Genomic DNA, 15,451 nt, shown 5'->3' on the forward strand with positions numbered 1-15,451 from the left:
GTCCATTCTAGCCATCTTTTCCATTTGTTTAGCTAAAGCACACAATAGGAATGAGGGAAGTCCCCGTCAGCCAGGGTAACTCACGTCAGCTTTTAGAAAAGTCGGCATGAGTTATTTAATCCATGTTGACTATTTCTGAGCTGATGGAAGGTATAGTAATTCCGGCCGCCACGTTGTTAGACGACGGGAATCAATTAATTCCCATCGACTGGAAGTAAATGCCGATAGGAATTAACTAATACCATCGACTGATAGTCTGGCCAATGTGAAATATGCGTTTATGAGGACACTGGTTCCTTCCTTGCTTTCTCCTGCACACCCTCCTCGCTCACGACCACTCGCTTATACTTATAATTATACTTATTTGTAGTGTCATTATTTTGCAACATTCTTCTAGGCTTTGCCAGGTTGGGGCCCACACTTTGGTAATGTATAGCCCCCAATGTATCCCTGGTATTCATGCAGTCCTTTGTGGGCTTGAGGGATTGCCAAATCTATACCCCTCTGGGCATGGGGGCCATGGGCATTTTGTGAGGTGCCTCAAGACACAAGGGCCTCAGGCCTTATATGGTAAGGTGCCCAAGGCGTAAGGTACCCTAGGACGTATGGGTTTGAGAGCTTATCCAGCAAGATGCTTCGAAGTGCAAGGGATCCTAGGACTTATTAGCGAGGTGCCTCAGGGTGCTAGGGTCCCGAGGGGCTTATTAATGAGGTGCCTCGAGTGCAAGAAACTATGGAGGCTTATGCTACTAGGTGTCCTAGAGCGCGAGCTGACTTGGATGTTTATTGTGAGGTACCCTAGGGTGCAAGGGGCACATGGACTTATATGTGAGCTGAACCAGAGCATAAGGGTCCCTTGGAACTTATCCTGCTATGTGTTCCGTGGTGTGAGAGATCTTGGGGGCTTATTTGGTAGACCCTCTTACACCATGAAAAACATTGAGGGGCTAGATCGGTAATCGATTCAGGGTGCATGGGGCTCTTTGACCAGGATCCTTTACCAAGTCATACCATGGACAATAGCCAATGTAAACCTTCCATCGAGCGTTGACACATTATTATTACAAACATCCTGTTACCAGCTCCAGGTAACAATAATATACCCCTAGGTCAGGTAACAAAATAATATACCCTAGGTCGTTATAGAAATACTGTACGGCTATAGAGTCTATATCATTCCTTATCTATTCACCATGTTCTTTGTTTTTTTTGTTCTTTTTGTAAGGGGACTCTTTTATCTTGCAATCGGTTTCCACATCCTCATCAGCTTGTCTGCGTGTGTGGTCCTCTCAGCACACCGTGCACATAGACTGCTTCAGCGTGATCTTGCTTTGCCGAACAAAGAAAATGCATTAAATACAACATCTTGTCGATTGTTTTCTACTTTTCTTTCGTCATGCTGCTCTATCTTCGCGTCCAGCTGAATTTTGTGCTCTTATCTACATACATCGCATCTATTTCAGTTTTCAGAAATACGCCTCAGCTTGTGCTTGCCATTTTGTTCTTTTACGAGTAAAAGAGACTAAAAAATCTACACCATCTGTTCTAAATCATAAGACTTTTAATTTTTTTAGACATGTTTGTTTTTTACTAATCTAAATAAAGTATATATCTAAGTATACAATATTAGCAAAAAAAACCTAAAAATCTAACAGGATTTTATAATTTAAAATGAAAGGAACATATAATGGAGTCGCTAAGATCTATAGATTCCAATGTGAAACTGATAAAACTCATGAGCATTATTGTATACCCTACAAATCCTGCAGAGAAGCTATATACATCAATACATTGTCCTATATCATCATTAGCCTTATCATGTGACGTAACTCTGGCACAAAGCTCCAAAGTTCCATGGATGCACCAACCAATAGTGTCCAATTCCAATACATATACAAAATGCAGAAGTCACCTCTGTAGCATATCATACAAGCAACAAGCAGCACAAAGCTGGAGGTTATGGCATCATTATTTATCCTTTTTTTTCCTCCAGCAAGATCAGTCCTCCTTTTTTCCTTTCTCTCTAATCATGGAACAAACCTAAGAAAGAGCTAAAGATCTCCTTTGGAATGAAGGAATTGAAAGGGATTATATGTAGGATAATTGGATTCATATAGGAACGTTTCCTGCTGGAACATTTTGGGGGGGAAAACATTTATTTCCTCCATTGAATATTTGACTTGAATTGTATGTTTCTAAACTGAGCTCCAACATTGTGGTTACGATTGCTTTAAGATGTCCAATGCATAATACTTCTCTCTTCTATGTATGAAGTTCTTCCTGCCAAAAGAGAACATTCCTGTGTTTGCTCTGTAACGCATCCAAATAAATGCCTCTCTTGTATTTTCTCTAAAAGTACCTTTATTTTTATACAATTCATACATTTGGAACTTTATAGTTCTAGGTTGTTCCGCAAGAGGCATAAACAATTTCTCTAGTAGAACCTATTTTTATACTTTTTTTAATAAAAGATGCTTAACTATTGCATTTGCATCAGCCTAGCTTACAGAGAGAAAAAAAGTTACCATAGAAATTGGAGGCGTCTTTAGACCTTGTCCGTTTACATCTAGATTGGAGAGAATTAAAACAGATTAAATATTTTTTATTTAATTTTGAGTAGGAAGGAATTTAATCACCAACTGCTCACCCTTTATCCTCCGTCAGCCACCAACGGCAAGTGCCCCCACAAGGCCACAAGATGCCTCTCCTACCGAAAAAGGAAACAAATTTGGCCAGCGCTACTGCGCTACAGCAAAGTCGTGTATAAAAGTCGCCCATCTGCACAGCTATCCATTGGGAGTAGATCGAGGACCATCCTCGCTACCCTGCAGGCCGGCACTGCACTGCAGTCTTCAGAACTCGTCAGTCACAGATCGGTGCAGGCGGTCTGCACCTGCATCACCTAACCAATTCCTCGATTAGTCTGCTGTTGCGATTTGCGAGGCAGGTCAGGTACTGACGTATTGCATTTGCATGCCTAGCTAGCTGATAGATGATCTTGTTTCTTCTCTGCTTTGCTCTGTGTATGTGTTCACTGCAGGAGAATTTGTAATTGCAAACCGCCTCACAAATTGGTACTGACTGAAAGATGATCTTGTGTTTCTTCATTCTGTTTGCACGAAGCTGCAATCTTTTTGCAGCAGCCACTAAACCTGTACCAAGTCTTCTTGCCTGAGGGCAGAGGCAGGCTCCGTCAGTCACGCCGGCGGCGTACAGATCATGGAGGACTTTGGCGGCTGGAATATGCAGTATGCAGCAGAGCTATGCCTGCCAAGCCGCCGGGACGACGACGACGACGGCCTCCTCGGTGATTTCCTAGGCGGCGGCGGTTTGGACATCCGTTCTGACCATGGCGGCCTCAACCTGCCCTCGTCGCACCCTGCTGTCCAGAACCTTGTGCCCTGCCACGGCGGCGTGAGTCTTTCCGTTTCCGACGCCTTCATGGGCCTGGACACGGCGGATATGCTCGCTAGCGTCACCGGCGCACTGGACTGCAGCCTCCTCGACACGTTTGCTTGCGGTTCGGACGCCGTCGTCGTCGCCGAGGAGCCCGCCGCGCAGCCCACCGCGTCGAGCAACGCCTTCTCCGGATACAGCAGCACCACGGGCGGCAATTACGGCAACATCTCCTCCGGCGAGTCCAACACGTACGGCGGCAGCGGCGGAGGCCATGACACGGAGGTTGCGTCGCCGACCTGCGCCTCGAAGCGGAAGCTGGCCGGCAAGTACCCTGCAATAGCCGCGGCGTCGGCCACAGCCACGACGAAAACGGCGGAGGGGCAGGTTGCAGCCCCGCGGCGTGGCACGAAGCGCGACTCCGCGACGTCGTCTTCGTCGACCAGCGCCACGGTCGCCGGGCATGGCGGCGGCAACCATGCGGCCGGAGGAGGCGGGTCGTCGTCGGTCGGCGACGGGAACGGGTACGAGCCGGACTCGGAGGCAATAGCGCAGGTGAAGGAGATGATCTACCGCGCGGCGGCGATGCGGCCGGTGCACCAGCTCGTGTGCGGGGCCGCCGGCGGCGAGCCGCCGTCTTCGTCCCAGAACAAGCCGCGGCGCAGGAACGTGCGGATCTCGAGCGACCCGCAGACGGTGGCGGCGCGGCTGCGGCGGGAGAGGGTGAGCGAGCGCCTGCGCGTGCTGCAGCGGCTCGTGCCGGGCGGTAGCCGGATGGACACTGCGTCCATGCTCGACGAGGCGGCCGGCTATCTCAAGTTCCTCAAGTCGCAGGTCAAGGCACTGGAGAGGGCAAACCCTAGTAGTAATGGTGGCTACAACGACAGCAGCTTCCTGCCGCAGAGTTACACGGGGTGCCTCGGTGTCGACGGTGGCACCAGTGCTGCCTTTGGAAGCGATGGCGCCATTGGGGGCTACGGCTACGTAAAACCCGGTAGGAACATGCACCGGTAGCGATGCAATAATGTAACCATTGATGTGAGTGAGCGATATATGAGAGAAGTACTGCAGTACTGCTACTGGATTTTGAGGTTAATAAAGATTTACTGTATTTCGGAGGAATAATAATCAAAACGATTTAATTTAATCCCCTCTCTGTGGATTTTTATCGGTGAAAAATGCAGTCACGCTGAATTGCTGATGCTGCAGAGATGTTTTTAAGATGCAAGGAGTAGTATTTTCGGACTCAGGGACAAAACCGCCTTTTATCTGCATTGTTCACATGCATGTGAGTTGTGACCATATGTATAAACTCTTTTCTCGATGGACATTCACTACCGGAATCGGCTTCTTTATCGAGTTTCTAAAAAGCACTCGGCAAAGACTGAAAAATACTCGGCGAAGGCTTTGTCGAGTGTTACACTCGGCAAAGAGAGCTCGACAAACTGTGTATCGGCAACGGTTTTTTTGTCGAGTACTTTTCATCGGACACTCGGCAAAGACTTTGCCGAGTGTCACTAGATACCTGACAAAGAAAAGTTGCCAACACGACGGCTGATAACGGAGACGGCGCCTTTGCCGAGTGTGCTAGGTGACACTCGGCAAAGAGTATCCCTTTATCGAGTGTATTAGGTGGCACTCGGCAAAGAATTTTCCTTTTTGCCAAGTGTCCGCCGGGCTAGCATTCGGCAATGAGGCCACCAGTGGGCCCATTTGTCACTATCTTTACCAAGTGCTCTATGAGGCACTCGGCAAAACCTACTTCTTTGCCGAGTGTCAGGGACGTAGCACTCGGCAAATAAGCTTTATCGGTGCCCAGATATTCCTTTTTTGCCGAGTGTCTTCTTATGCAAAGAGTCATGTTCTCGATAAACGCAGTTGTTACCGAGAGTTGAACTTTGCCGAGTGTTTGATAGAAAGCACTCGGCAAAGCGCCGAGCACTTGGCAAAGAGTTAGATTTCGGTAGTGCTTCTCCGAAAATTCTTTAGCGTTTTGCTCAATGTCGAGGAGGATTCCAAAGGCGAGAGTTGTGCCCTGACAATGTTTTCCTATGATCTCGTATTCAGGGATGAAAATAGATACTTATTCAGATATGATTTTTATTTTTTCTGCGATTAAAAATTACCATCTCATTGTTAGAAAAATAAAATACCTCCTCAAATATACATCTAAACTAGCATCAACTTCCATTTTAAAAAATATTAATAAAGCTACTGGGTTTTGAGGTTAATAAAGCTTTACTGTATTTCGGAGGAATAATAATCAAAACGATTTAATTTAATCTCCTCTCTGTGGTTTTTTATCGGTGAAAAATGCAATCACGCTGAATTGATGATGCTGCTGAATTGATGATGCTGCAGAGATGTTTTTAGATGCAAGTAGTAGTATTTTCGGACTCATGGACAAAACCGCCTTTTATCTGCATTGTTCACATGCATGTGAGTTGTGACCATATGATATGTATCATCCTCTTTGGTCAACGGGCCTTCACAACGGGAATCAGCCTCTTTGCCGAGTGAAGTACTCGGCAAAGCCTGAAAAACACTCGACGAAGTGACACTCGGCAAAGAGAGCTTGACTAACTATGTATCGACAATGACTTATTTGCCAAGTGCTTTTTATTGGACACTTGTTAAAGATTTTGCCGAGTGTTATTAGGTACTCGACAAAGAAAAGTTGTCATCACGGCGGCTGGTAATGGAGATGACGTCTTTGCCGAGTGTACTAGGTGACACTCGGCAAAGAGTATCCCTTTGTCGAGTGTATTAGATGAGTTGCCGAGTGTCCGCGAGGCTAGCACTCGACAACGAGGCCACAAGCGGGCCCATTTGTCAGTTTCTTTGTCGAGTGTCAGGGTCGTAGCACTCGGCAAAGAAGCTTTACCGGTGCCCAGATATTCCTTCTTTACCGAGTATCTTCTTGTGCCGAGAGTCCTGCTCTCGGTAAACGCGATTGTTACCAAGAGTTGAACTTTGCCGAGTGTCTGATAGAAAACACTCGACAAAGCGCCGAGCACTCGGCAAAGAGCCAGATTCCGATAGTGCTTCTCCGAAAATTCTTTAGCATTGTGCTCAATGTCGAGGAGGAATTCCAAAGGCCAGAGTTGTGTCCTGACAATGTTTTCCTATGATCTCGTATTCAGGGATGAAAATGGATACTTATTCAGATATTATTTTTATTTTTTTCTGTGATTAAAAATTACATCTCATTATTAGAAAAATAAAATATCTTCTCAAATGTACATCTAAACTATCATCATCTTCCATTTAAAAAATATTTAGGCAATAAATTAATCGTATATATGTTTCTACATTACTCCACATCAACCAAAATATTAATAGTAAGATTTAATTAATGTCGTGACAGCATACATGAGTACCAAAATACATATGATATGTTTCATAAAACAAATAACACTTTCATAACAACTCATATACTAATGATGCTAATAAATTATTTAAAACTATATTAACAACCATAACATATAATTTATGTAGATTGTTATTTTACATATATTTATGTATTTTAATTAAATATTTGACATGTCTATACCAGGAGTATAACCACCATAACTACACGTCTACATCTAATCGAACATGATTCTCTTGTGTACGTTAAGCCTGTCTCATAGAAGCTTGGCTATAAGCAACAGACTAGGATAGCCAGACTCTGCTTATCCGCAGAACAAACACACAGTAAGCTGTCAGCGATGGTTTAGGACTGCAGATGTCACTTTCCGGAATGAGTGTAGATACACTAAAGGAGGCTGTTTTTTTTTCTTTCTAAGGATTAGTTTGGAAGCTCTATTTTTTCAAGAGAAAATAAATTATTAAAAAATGAAAATTCTTTAGGATAATAGGGTTCCTAAACTAGCCTTAAAAGTTATCGAAAAATATATGACACTCTAGAACCCTTGATATGATTAATTGTGTGTGAGAGAGAGAGTTTGGATAATCTAGAACCTATACGTCTAGCACTCAAAGTCATGTTTGGATCTTCAGAACGCCCTTCTATCCATGTATAGAATTGTTCGCCGTTTTTTATTTTTATCTGTATTTTCTCATGTATCATTTGAAACAAACACTGCCAGCAATGATTCGTAAAAAGTACTGTTCATCACAGTATCGTCACTGTTCGTTAGAACACTGTGTGGCGTTGTTTGATACTCCGGACGGACCCAGCCCAAATATTGAGTGGGGGCTAAATAAAATGCTGATAATAAATACTCCCTCCGTTTCTTTTTATTTGTCGCTGGATAGTGCAATTTTACACTATCCAGCGACAAATAAAAAGAAACGGAGGGAGTAAATCTTTGTAACTACAACAAATAAGGTAAAAAATACACTATACCTAGAAAATTGAGTGAACGTCGGTCCACCCCTGTTGATACTGTAGCATCAGATGTAGAGCGTTGGTTGTGAAAATTTGATTTCCGCCTGTCTGTAGAAGGTCTATGCAAATAGCAATACATGTGTTTTCTTGTATATGTAGAAAATGGATGAACCAGCAAGAGTCGTAGCAGACCAGCAAAATGACAAAAGTGTATCACTGTAGCGCTATGTATATATCTCCAACAGGACAACAGGTCATGCATTCGCAAGAGGTGGCTAAATATACTGTTTAATATGTAAATGGCTAAATATATCTAAAACTATATTTCTCGTTAGAGATAGCCTAACCTATGCAATTTTGCCTTACGGTTCATGGCAAAACTGGGCCGCAGTCAATGTCTTTTTATCTAGTCAAAGCAAGATATTGGGCTGGCCCACTAGACACCGGCCGGATCCAAGGGCCAAAGCCCACCAAAGTCGCTCATCCGAGGAAGTAAAATCTGGCCACCTCCCAGTCCCAGCCCAGCAGGCAAAAAAAGAGTGACGAGCTGGGACGATCAAGGCAGTCCAGCGTGAGATCAGCGGCGATAGATGGCCCGCGGCGCAGCCGCGACAGGATCCGGCTCTGGGGTGCTCGACGGTTCAGGGGCGGAGCGGGGGAGAACGGAGAAGGCATATAAAAATGCGAAGGCCTTCTTCTTCCTCTCCCTCCTCACCTGGCATCCAGAGAGGAAGGGAAGGGAGGAACTCGGGGGCACACAGCACAGGGGGTCGTCCGGAATTTCCTCTGCTTCCGCTTACCACCGAAACCTCTGTCTTGAAGGAAGAATCCGTTCCTCTGCTTGATCTGTATTCTTATAGTGGAGAAGAGAAGCCGAGGACGATTAATAGAGCTGGAAGGTGAATTGACGCTTAGTATTTGAAGGTAGATACTGCTCTTCCCAGTCCGCTAAACTGCGGTTCCTTTGCCCTTTTCCTAGATCGTTGCTGTTCGCAGCTGTAATTTTGGTGCGGATTGGGTTTTGAAGGCTGGCACCATGGTGGGAAGTTTCGCTTTGGATTTCGTGATTTGTTTAAATTCTTTTTGTATACAGTTTTGGGTGCTTATTTGATTTGAACGGTCCATCCCTTTTTTCTTGCTGGGACTGGATTCTCACCCACTTTCAGTCGTCTTCCTGTGCTGGGATTCTTCTGGTTCTGTTGCGGGATCCCATATGAGGTACGGGGATATCTCAAATGGATTATTTGGATTCAATTCTCCGGGAGCTGCATTTCGGCATGACTTGAATCAGTTCGCGCTGCGACCAAGCGCAATCTGAGCTACTTTGCTTGCGATTCTCGTGATTTGGAGTTGGTTATCTCGGATCGAACGATTTTCCTGACAATCTTTACCAAATCCATTTGGTGTTCCTTGGTTATTCCGTCAGACAAGGAAGCAGAGTTTGAAGTTGTTCAGGTTGGTTGCTGGTTGTGGTTTGGATCTCCTCCGTTTTCCCCTGTTTTTTTGTCCGGCGATCTGCATCATATTCGTCAAGTCTACATTTCAGTCTTTTCCCCTTCTACAAGGAAGTTATCCTCTTCCTTGCTTGATTGGTCTTTCTTGTTCTTATCCCAAATTGTGTTGTCGCTCTCTCAAAATTTCCTTTCCACTTGTTTGTTGAATTATCGAGAACGCAAAATTGGGTAACTGTATACAATACACTAAAGAGTATTTCATTTAATTGATTGCTTGTTTTGTTCGATTTTACTCTTGTCTCTGGGGTTAATGAGTGAAATTGAGCTTAATTACATTTTTAGTCCAATTCGATCTCTTTTAGCTTCCTCTGATGATCTGATCTGTCATGGGTCCAATCAGAAGGCCAGCAGTCCACCATATGTGATCAGTCAGTTAAAGTCGAGTTGGAATTCAGTGGTCGTCCTGTTTTATATCTGGATTTGATTGGTCAGTGAAATCACTGTCCGTTTCCAACATGCCTACTTTTTTTGGTAAAATCAAACTGAAATTTGACGATGGCTCGTCCCTAGCAAAATTGCAAATCAATCCTCCTTTGCGTGGCTCTGCACCAATCTATGCAGAGAATTAATAAAGCAGATGATTTATCCTCTGGCCTTGAGATCCCCCTTTTGTTTGATGACCTGATATGTTATGAGCTAATTTTTTCCAGCATCTGATCTCTTCCTCTACATGGAATTTCAGCTCGTCGCCAAATGGAGAAAGAGGCGAGGAACCACTACCGCACGCGGGGATCCTCGCGCGGCAGCGGCGGCGGAGGCACCGCTGCCGAGCGCGACCTGCTGTTACAGTGGGGCAACCGGAAGCGCCTGCGCTGTGTCAAGGTGCAGCGCCGCGACGTCGAGGCCGCCGCCACCGCGGCCGCCGAGAAGGCCGCCATCAGCCAGCGCCGCGCCGCGGCCGCAGCCGCAGCCGCGCAGCACCACCCAACCGGCCACACCCACCACCGCGTTCTCAGGTCTGTGCCTTTCTTAAGTTATTTTTTTTCTATCGTTCGTGCCCATTACGTGTGCCGGCTCTCTGCATGGCTGCTTTGTTTTGGTGGCTACTCGTTAAACTAATACCCTTTTTTGGGCTATTTGGTAAAGCAACAACTGGATGTCACGTGATGTCGTCCTGGGCACGTGGCGTCGACAAGAAAAGCAGTTGTCTGATCTAGTTCGGTTTTGATTTGAAGAGAAATTCAATTTGAATGAATGTGGACAACGGACTATCTGGACCTCAAATTCTAAGGACTCGTCTGATTCCATTAGTCCTAGGACTAAAATTTAGTCTAGAGACTAACATTTAGTTACACCCTGTTTGTTGTAGTAACTAAACAGATTCTAAATACATTTAATGCAACAAATAAATACCAAAATATTTATTTTCTTGTTTCCTGGGTATGATACCAGTTTTCTAGGCAGGGATAAATGTTGTCATTTAGTCCCTTTTATCACCCATGTTAGTCCCTTTTATCACCCATGTGAGGAACTAAATACTAAAGTCAATTAGTTCCTAATTTAGTCCTTCCATTTAGCAAAATATGGACTAAACGGGACTAAATATTAGTCCATCTAACCAAACGGGGTCTAAGACGTGGTCCGTCTTTTTTCCTGAAGAGCTGAAAATACCAAAGTTTCTAGTTTTCTGTTAGAGGAGCTCGCGTGTAGTCGAAACAGTGATTGCCATTGGCATGGGTTGGCATATGGTGGTGATTGGTCCAACTTCCTCTTCCGTACCCAGTACTGCCGAATTCAGTATATGTTGGTTTTTTGCTTGCATAGCTAAAACTGGGCCTGTTCTTTTTTCCCCAAAAAGTGGCCTTGGAAGGCTAGAAGTAGCTGTTAGTGTTATTGGTTACGAACTCTGAAATTAGAAGCTTGCATGGCTTATCTCCTCTCCTTTTCATTCCTGGTAAGATCGATGTCTGGAGTTTAAGGACCAACAGGGTCTCTTTATCTCCATCTTCCATCGATCCAGCTGAATATCTGTATTTGGATTTATTCTCTGAAATTTTCAGAGTTCCATCTTATGTGCCAACTTGATTTCTGGACATGACTTACCATTTTTTGTTGGTACAGTTTTCTCAAACTGATTTGTGATTTTGCTTCCCTGAAATTATTTGCGAAAAAAGAACTACGAGACTGCTGTCTAATTCCTTATCAGTGTTCTCTAAATGTTGATGGCTGTGTTCTTTGCCTTATATGTTGATAGCTTTGGACTCTACGCACATCATATCAACTACATTTTTGTGACTATTTTTGGATTCCAAAGAAAACAAGAAAGGACTCTTACGGTCCATTTGGTTGGAGAGCCACGTGAGTGGAGCGGTTTCATTCCAGATCTGGAGAGTGGAGCGGCGGTCCGTTTGGTTGGAGAGCCACGTGAGTGGAGCGGTTTCATTCCAGATCTGGAGAGTGGAGCGGCTCCATTCCAGATTTTGATATTGTGACTTACCTGGATTCAACTACGTGGCCTGAGTAAAAGAAATCCTCTCGTCCGACTATGCGCCAAAGCATGGTGTAAGGCCCAGCCCACATTCTTATGGGCAATGTGGCCACCGTGTAAGCATGGATATAGAAAATATTATTTTGTATTGTACACAGCACTATTTACAGAGTGTAAGAAAGGAGGTTCGAGGTTTTTCTTGATCTATGTGAAAGGTTTTTATCAGGCAATGCCTGTTGGTTGTTTTACCCTGCAGGTCAAGTTTTTTTATCTTATCAGTCACCACCGCATGTATAAGTGGATGGTGAGGGCCTACTCATCCATTGCTCTTCCTTTTGCCTCCTCGAAATCGTAGCTTGTTGTCTGAACAGCACGGAGCATTGATATAGGTAGTAGGTGGAAGTTTTTGCCTTCTATGTTGTCCCTCTTACCAAAATTGGAGGTGAATCATGAATTTATGCAGTCTGCCTATCCAGAATTTAATCATATGTTGAAGTTAATTGCTTGAGGGTTAAAAGCATTTAATTTTCATTTTTAAAACAAACCATTTGAACACCCTCGTTCTTGCCAAAAGATTGAACTGCACTATTATGCCCCCTTTTCATTTAAAAATATAAAAAATCTTGCATTTTGCATTCTATGTTTACCGGAAAACTCAATGAATCAAATTTGTAGAAATATATCTTGTATGCATATACTTTTCCAATATGTGAACACCTTTAGCGTCTGTCGCTTCCTTCTCATTATCATGTTTCTTCTTTGGTAGGTCTTACGGATGATTTAGAGTAACAAGATGTTTTTCCCTGGATAGGTTAAAACTGATACTTAGGCGTTCTTCTCTGTGTTCCTTTCTAATCTATGTTGTTACTGATTTTGTAGGAAGTCAGAAGAGTTTGCAATCATGAAATTGCCAGCACGGCAACGACAGAATGACAGGATCCACACAGTTGCTTCACCAGACAGGGAGTGCCCTGGTAGAGGTAACAACAACAACGGAGTTCCACAGACCTATCCGGATGACAAGAAAGGCTCTTCATCAGGGAGTGAGGGGTCCATCTGGCCGAAGTTTGAAATCACCCTGTCAAACAGGGAAAAGGAAGAGGATTTCCTGGTGTTCAAAGGATCCAAGCTGCCTCAAAGACCCAAGAAAAGAGCTAAGGTCATCCAGAGAACCGTCAATGTATGTATGACCCTCTCATACATATTTTCTGTTAAACTGAATGCAATTGATCCACATAAATATGCATAGGGTTTATGTTGCTGTCCATGGTAATACTCTCTACGTCCCCCAAAAAATACAATCCTTTATTTTCGAGGATTTAAATAATTTTAAATTTGTCGAAATATATAAAAAAACTAAATAACTATTACATTTATTATAGAATATATTTTATAGTAAATCTGTTGGAATGGAAGACATAAATGTTGATAGTAATTTCTATAAATTTCGTCAAACTGATTTTTTTTAAATGTCTTAAATCTAGGATTCTTTTTTTAACAGAGAGGGATTAACAGAAAAATATACATTGATTCACGCAGATAGATTCCATACTCATAATATGCAAATACCAATAGACAGCAGTACTGTGCATGTTCATTAAAAAGTATACTCCAAACTGTAGGGTTACCGTTGGAAAACATAATTTTGTACCAGTTTTGTAAATAACTTCGGTTGTGCATTATTATTAATAGATACAGCCATTCAGGTCACATGAACCACAGGCCCGCCTCTTCACTGTCAGATCTGTCCCCTGAACACTGGAGACCTGCAAATAAAATAGTGCTCGGTGGATGCCTGGACATTTGATTTGCTTTCCGAGAATCACCCATAGTACATTAGCACCACAGCATGCTTCTGTATGAAGCAAATAAGTATGTCTAAAAGCTGATGCCTGCCATCTGGTTGTCCCCTCAATGCTTGATGAGTTGCACAGTTGCACTGCTGGTTCCTACTATCACTGCAACTGCTCTTATTTGAAACTGCAGAATTTCCTACTAGTCTTGATGTCATCAGACAACGTTGCGATTGTTTTATTGGTTAGCTAATATGCTACTGGTATTGGGCCAGAGTTGTTTTGCTCCAATTTGATTCGTGTCTAATATTTTTTTGAGTGAAAAGAATATTACTCCTGTGTGATTTGTTTTAAGGTCCAAGCATCCTTGGAACTAAGCTTAAGAAAACTTTGTCTAGCATTTCTATATGTATCTCTTGAGAAAAAAACACCATTCTGTGATTCTTGCCTAAATATTGTTCATCTGCAGTTTGTATGCCCAGGAACGTGGCTATGTGACTTGACTCTTGAAAGATATGAAGTCCGGGAGAAGAAGGTTTCCAAGAAGGTAGGTGTATTGTGGCGTGTTGATATCTATCAATTTCATACTCTTGCAGGAATTCATTCAGTAAGCTTACATTTGAACTGATTTTGCAGCGCCCCAGGGGATTGAAAGCTATGCACGACATGGACAGTGACTCGGAATAAATAAAAGAAGATCACTGAACATGAGAAGCTGAATATTAGAAAGAAGGCCAGGACAGATCCTGCAGATGGAGGCCGACGAGAAAACGTCCTGATGGAATGAATGGCCGTATCAACGATTCGCCACTTCTCGTGATTGCTACTGGAGATCAGTTTGTTCCAAAAGGACTTATGGAGATCGGAGGACGGCCGAAATGTCAGGAAGCTGCATGGAAGAACAGAAGAGAGCCGCAGGAGCTGGAATTCCTGGACATTACTATTCAGTTCCCTCTGTAAAGCAGCAACGCTGTTTTGCAAGCCTCCCATGCTAATTTCGCGCTGCCAAATATTAGCGTGATCGCGAAGCTAGCCAGTCCTGGCGCGTCTAGTTTGCCGGGTTGTCTGACAACAAAAGTTAGTATGAATATGAAAGGGCCTTCCTTAATGTTTTTTCCCACTTGGTGCTGTATAAAGGTTCAGTGTATATTCCATTCAGGAGAATGAGAAAAAGTTCAACACTCCAGTGTGGGTGGATTCAAAACAGGCGACTTTTAATTTTGAAAGTTTCAGTAGATTTGTTAGTTTATAGTTTATATTTTGAAAGTTTCAGTAGTGTCCAATGGAACTCGATGTGTAATTCAAAACAGGCAGACTTTTAATTTTGAAAGTTTCAGTAGTTTTATTAGTTTATATTTTATACAGACCTACTATTTTCGTCTAAAAAAGAGAGAAATTCATATTAGACACTAGAAAACTTTTTTCCTATTTAACACTTCGGTTATTTCAGACCAATAACGGTGTTATGTTCTAGTTTTACCCCTATTTTTTTTCTAACCATGATATTTCCTTTTGCTAGCTAAAGAAAATATGATAGTTGGAAATAAAAAACATCAATAGCCAGTAAAAAGGAATCTCTATATACCCTCTTTAAAACATGGAAAGCGCTTCCTTTCATATTTGATCAGTATCAAAGATCCCTTACTCATGTACCTAATTGCTATATCTTTCTTGTAAAGGCCATACAAATTTACTTATTTTTTGTGCTTAATACCAAAAGAAGGAAATTATTAGGCCAAATCAAATGCCGCAACACCACTTGTTTTTATTTTTATTTTGAATTTCTCTGAGAACCCTCTTAACAGCTAACAGAAGGTAAATTCTTTGCAAAAATGTTTAATGAGAGAAATCATCTTGGTCAAAACATTTGAGAAAGGAGAACTTTTCAAAAACTTCACACATTTATAAATAGTCTAGACCTTCAAAAGTTTTCAAAACTTTGCAAAATCAAATTCTAAGTGGTGCAAAAAGGTCCAAAATGTTTAAT

At 42.9% G+C, this 15,451-nt stretch overlaps 2 protein-coding genes across 5 annotated transcripts; both read left to right on the forward strand.

Annotated features, from left to right (window-relative positions):
- The first annotated feature begins 2,716 nt into the window (after nt 1–2,716).
- LOC100382992 (uncharacterized) lies at nt 2,717–4,543 on the forward strand. 3 transcript variants are annotated; one of them, XM_008649871.4, is made up of 2 exons: nt 2,717–2,952; nt 3,041–4,543. In XM_008649871.4, exon 2 carries the CDS (start codon nt 3,220–3,222, stop codon nt 4,408–4,410), a length of 1,191 nt encoding a protein of 396 aa, XP_008648093.1. In that variant the 5' UTR covers nt 2,717–2,952; nt 3,041–3,219; the 3' UTR covers nt 4,411–4,543. The 3 variants fall into 3 exon arrangements, with proteins under 3 accessions (XP_008648093.1, NP_001384451.1, NP_001384450.1); NM_001397521.1 differs by having other exon boundaries at nt 2,808–2,952; nt 3,124–4,541; NM_001397522.1 differs by having other exon boundaries at nt 2,807–4,543.
- A 3,768-nt stretch (nt 4,544–8,311) lies between these two features.
- Nucleotides 8,312–14,817, forward strand: LOC103630670 (DUF1639 family protein). 2 transcript variants are annotated; one of them, XM_008651721.4, is made up of 5 exons: nt 8,312–8,653; nt 9,926–10,199; nt 12,551–12,851; nt 13,934–14,011; nt 14,101–14,817. In XM_008651721.4, the coding sequence occupies exons 2-5, from the start codon at nt 9,937–9,939 to the stop codon at nt 14,149–14,151; spliced, it is 693 nt and encodes a 230-aa protein (XP_008649943.1). In that variant the 5' UTR covers nt 8,312–8,653; nt 9,926–9,936; the 3' UTR covers nt 14,152–14,817. The 2 variants fall into 2 exon arrangements, 1 of the variants encoding a protein (XP_008649943.1); XR_004850391.1 differs by having other exon boundaries at nt 8,364–8,653; nt 9,926–11,975.
- Nucleotides 14,818–15,451: the final 634 nt, after the last annotated feature.

The sequence above is a fragment of the Zea mays genome, chromosome 6 (genome assembly GCF_902167145.1).
Source record: "Zea mays cultivar B73 chromosome 6, Zm-B73-REFERENCE-NAM-5.0, whole genome shotgun sequence".
NCBI lineage: Eukaryota > Viridiplantae > Streptophyta > Magnoliopsida > Poales > Poaceae > Zea > Zea mays.

What these genes read in the sequence shown, in the direction of transcription:
- LOC103630670 (XM_008651721.4), top strand. Translation starts at nt 9,937, where the DNA reads ATGGAGAAAGAGGCGAGGAACCACTACCGCACGCGGGGATCCTCGCGC. An exon ending in ACCCACCACCGCGTTCTCAG is followed by an intron (nt 10,200 to 12,550) that starts GTCTGTGCCTTT and finishes CTGATTTTGTAG; the next exon opens with GAAGTCAGAAGAGTTTGCAA. An exon ending in TCATCCAGAGAACCGTCAAT is followed by an intron (nt 12,852 to 13,933) that starts GTATGTATGACC and finishes GTTCATCTGCAG; the next exon opens with TTTGTATGCCCAGGAACGTG.
- LOC100382992 (XM_008649871.4), top strand. Translation starts at nt 3,220, where the DNA reads ATGGAGGACTTTGGCGGCTGGAATATGCAGTATGCAGCAGAGCTATGC.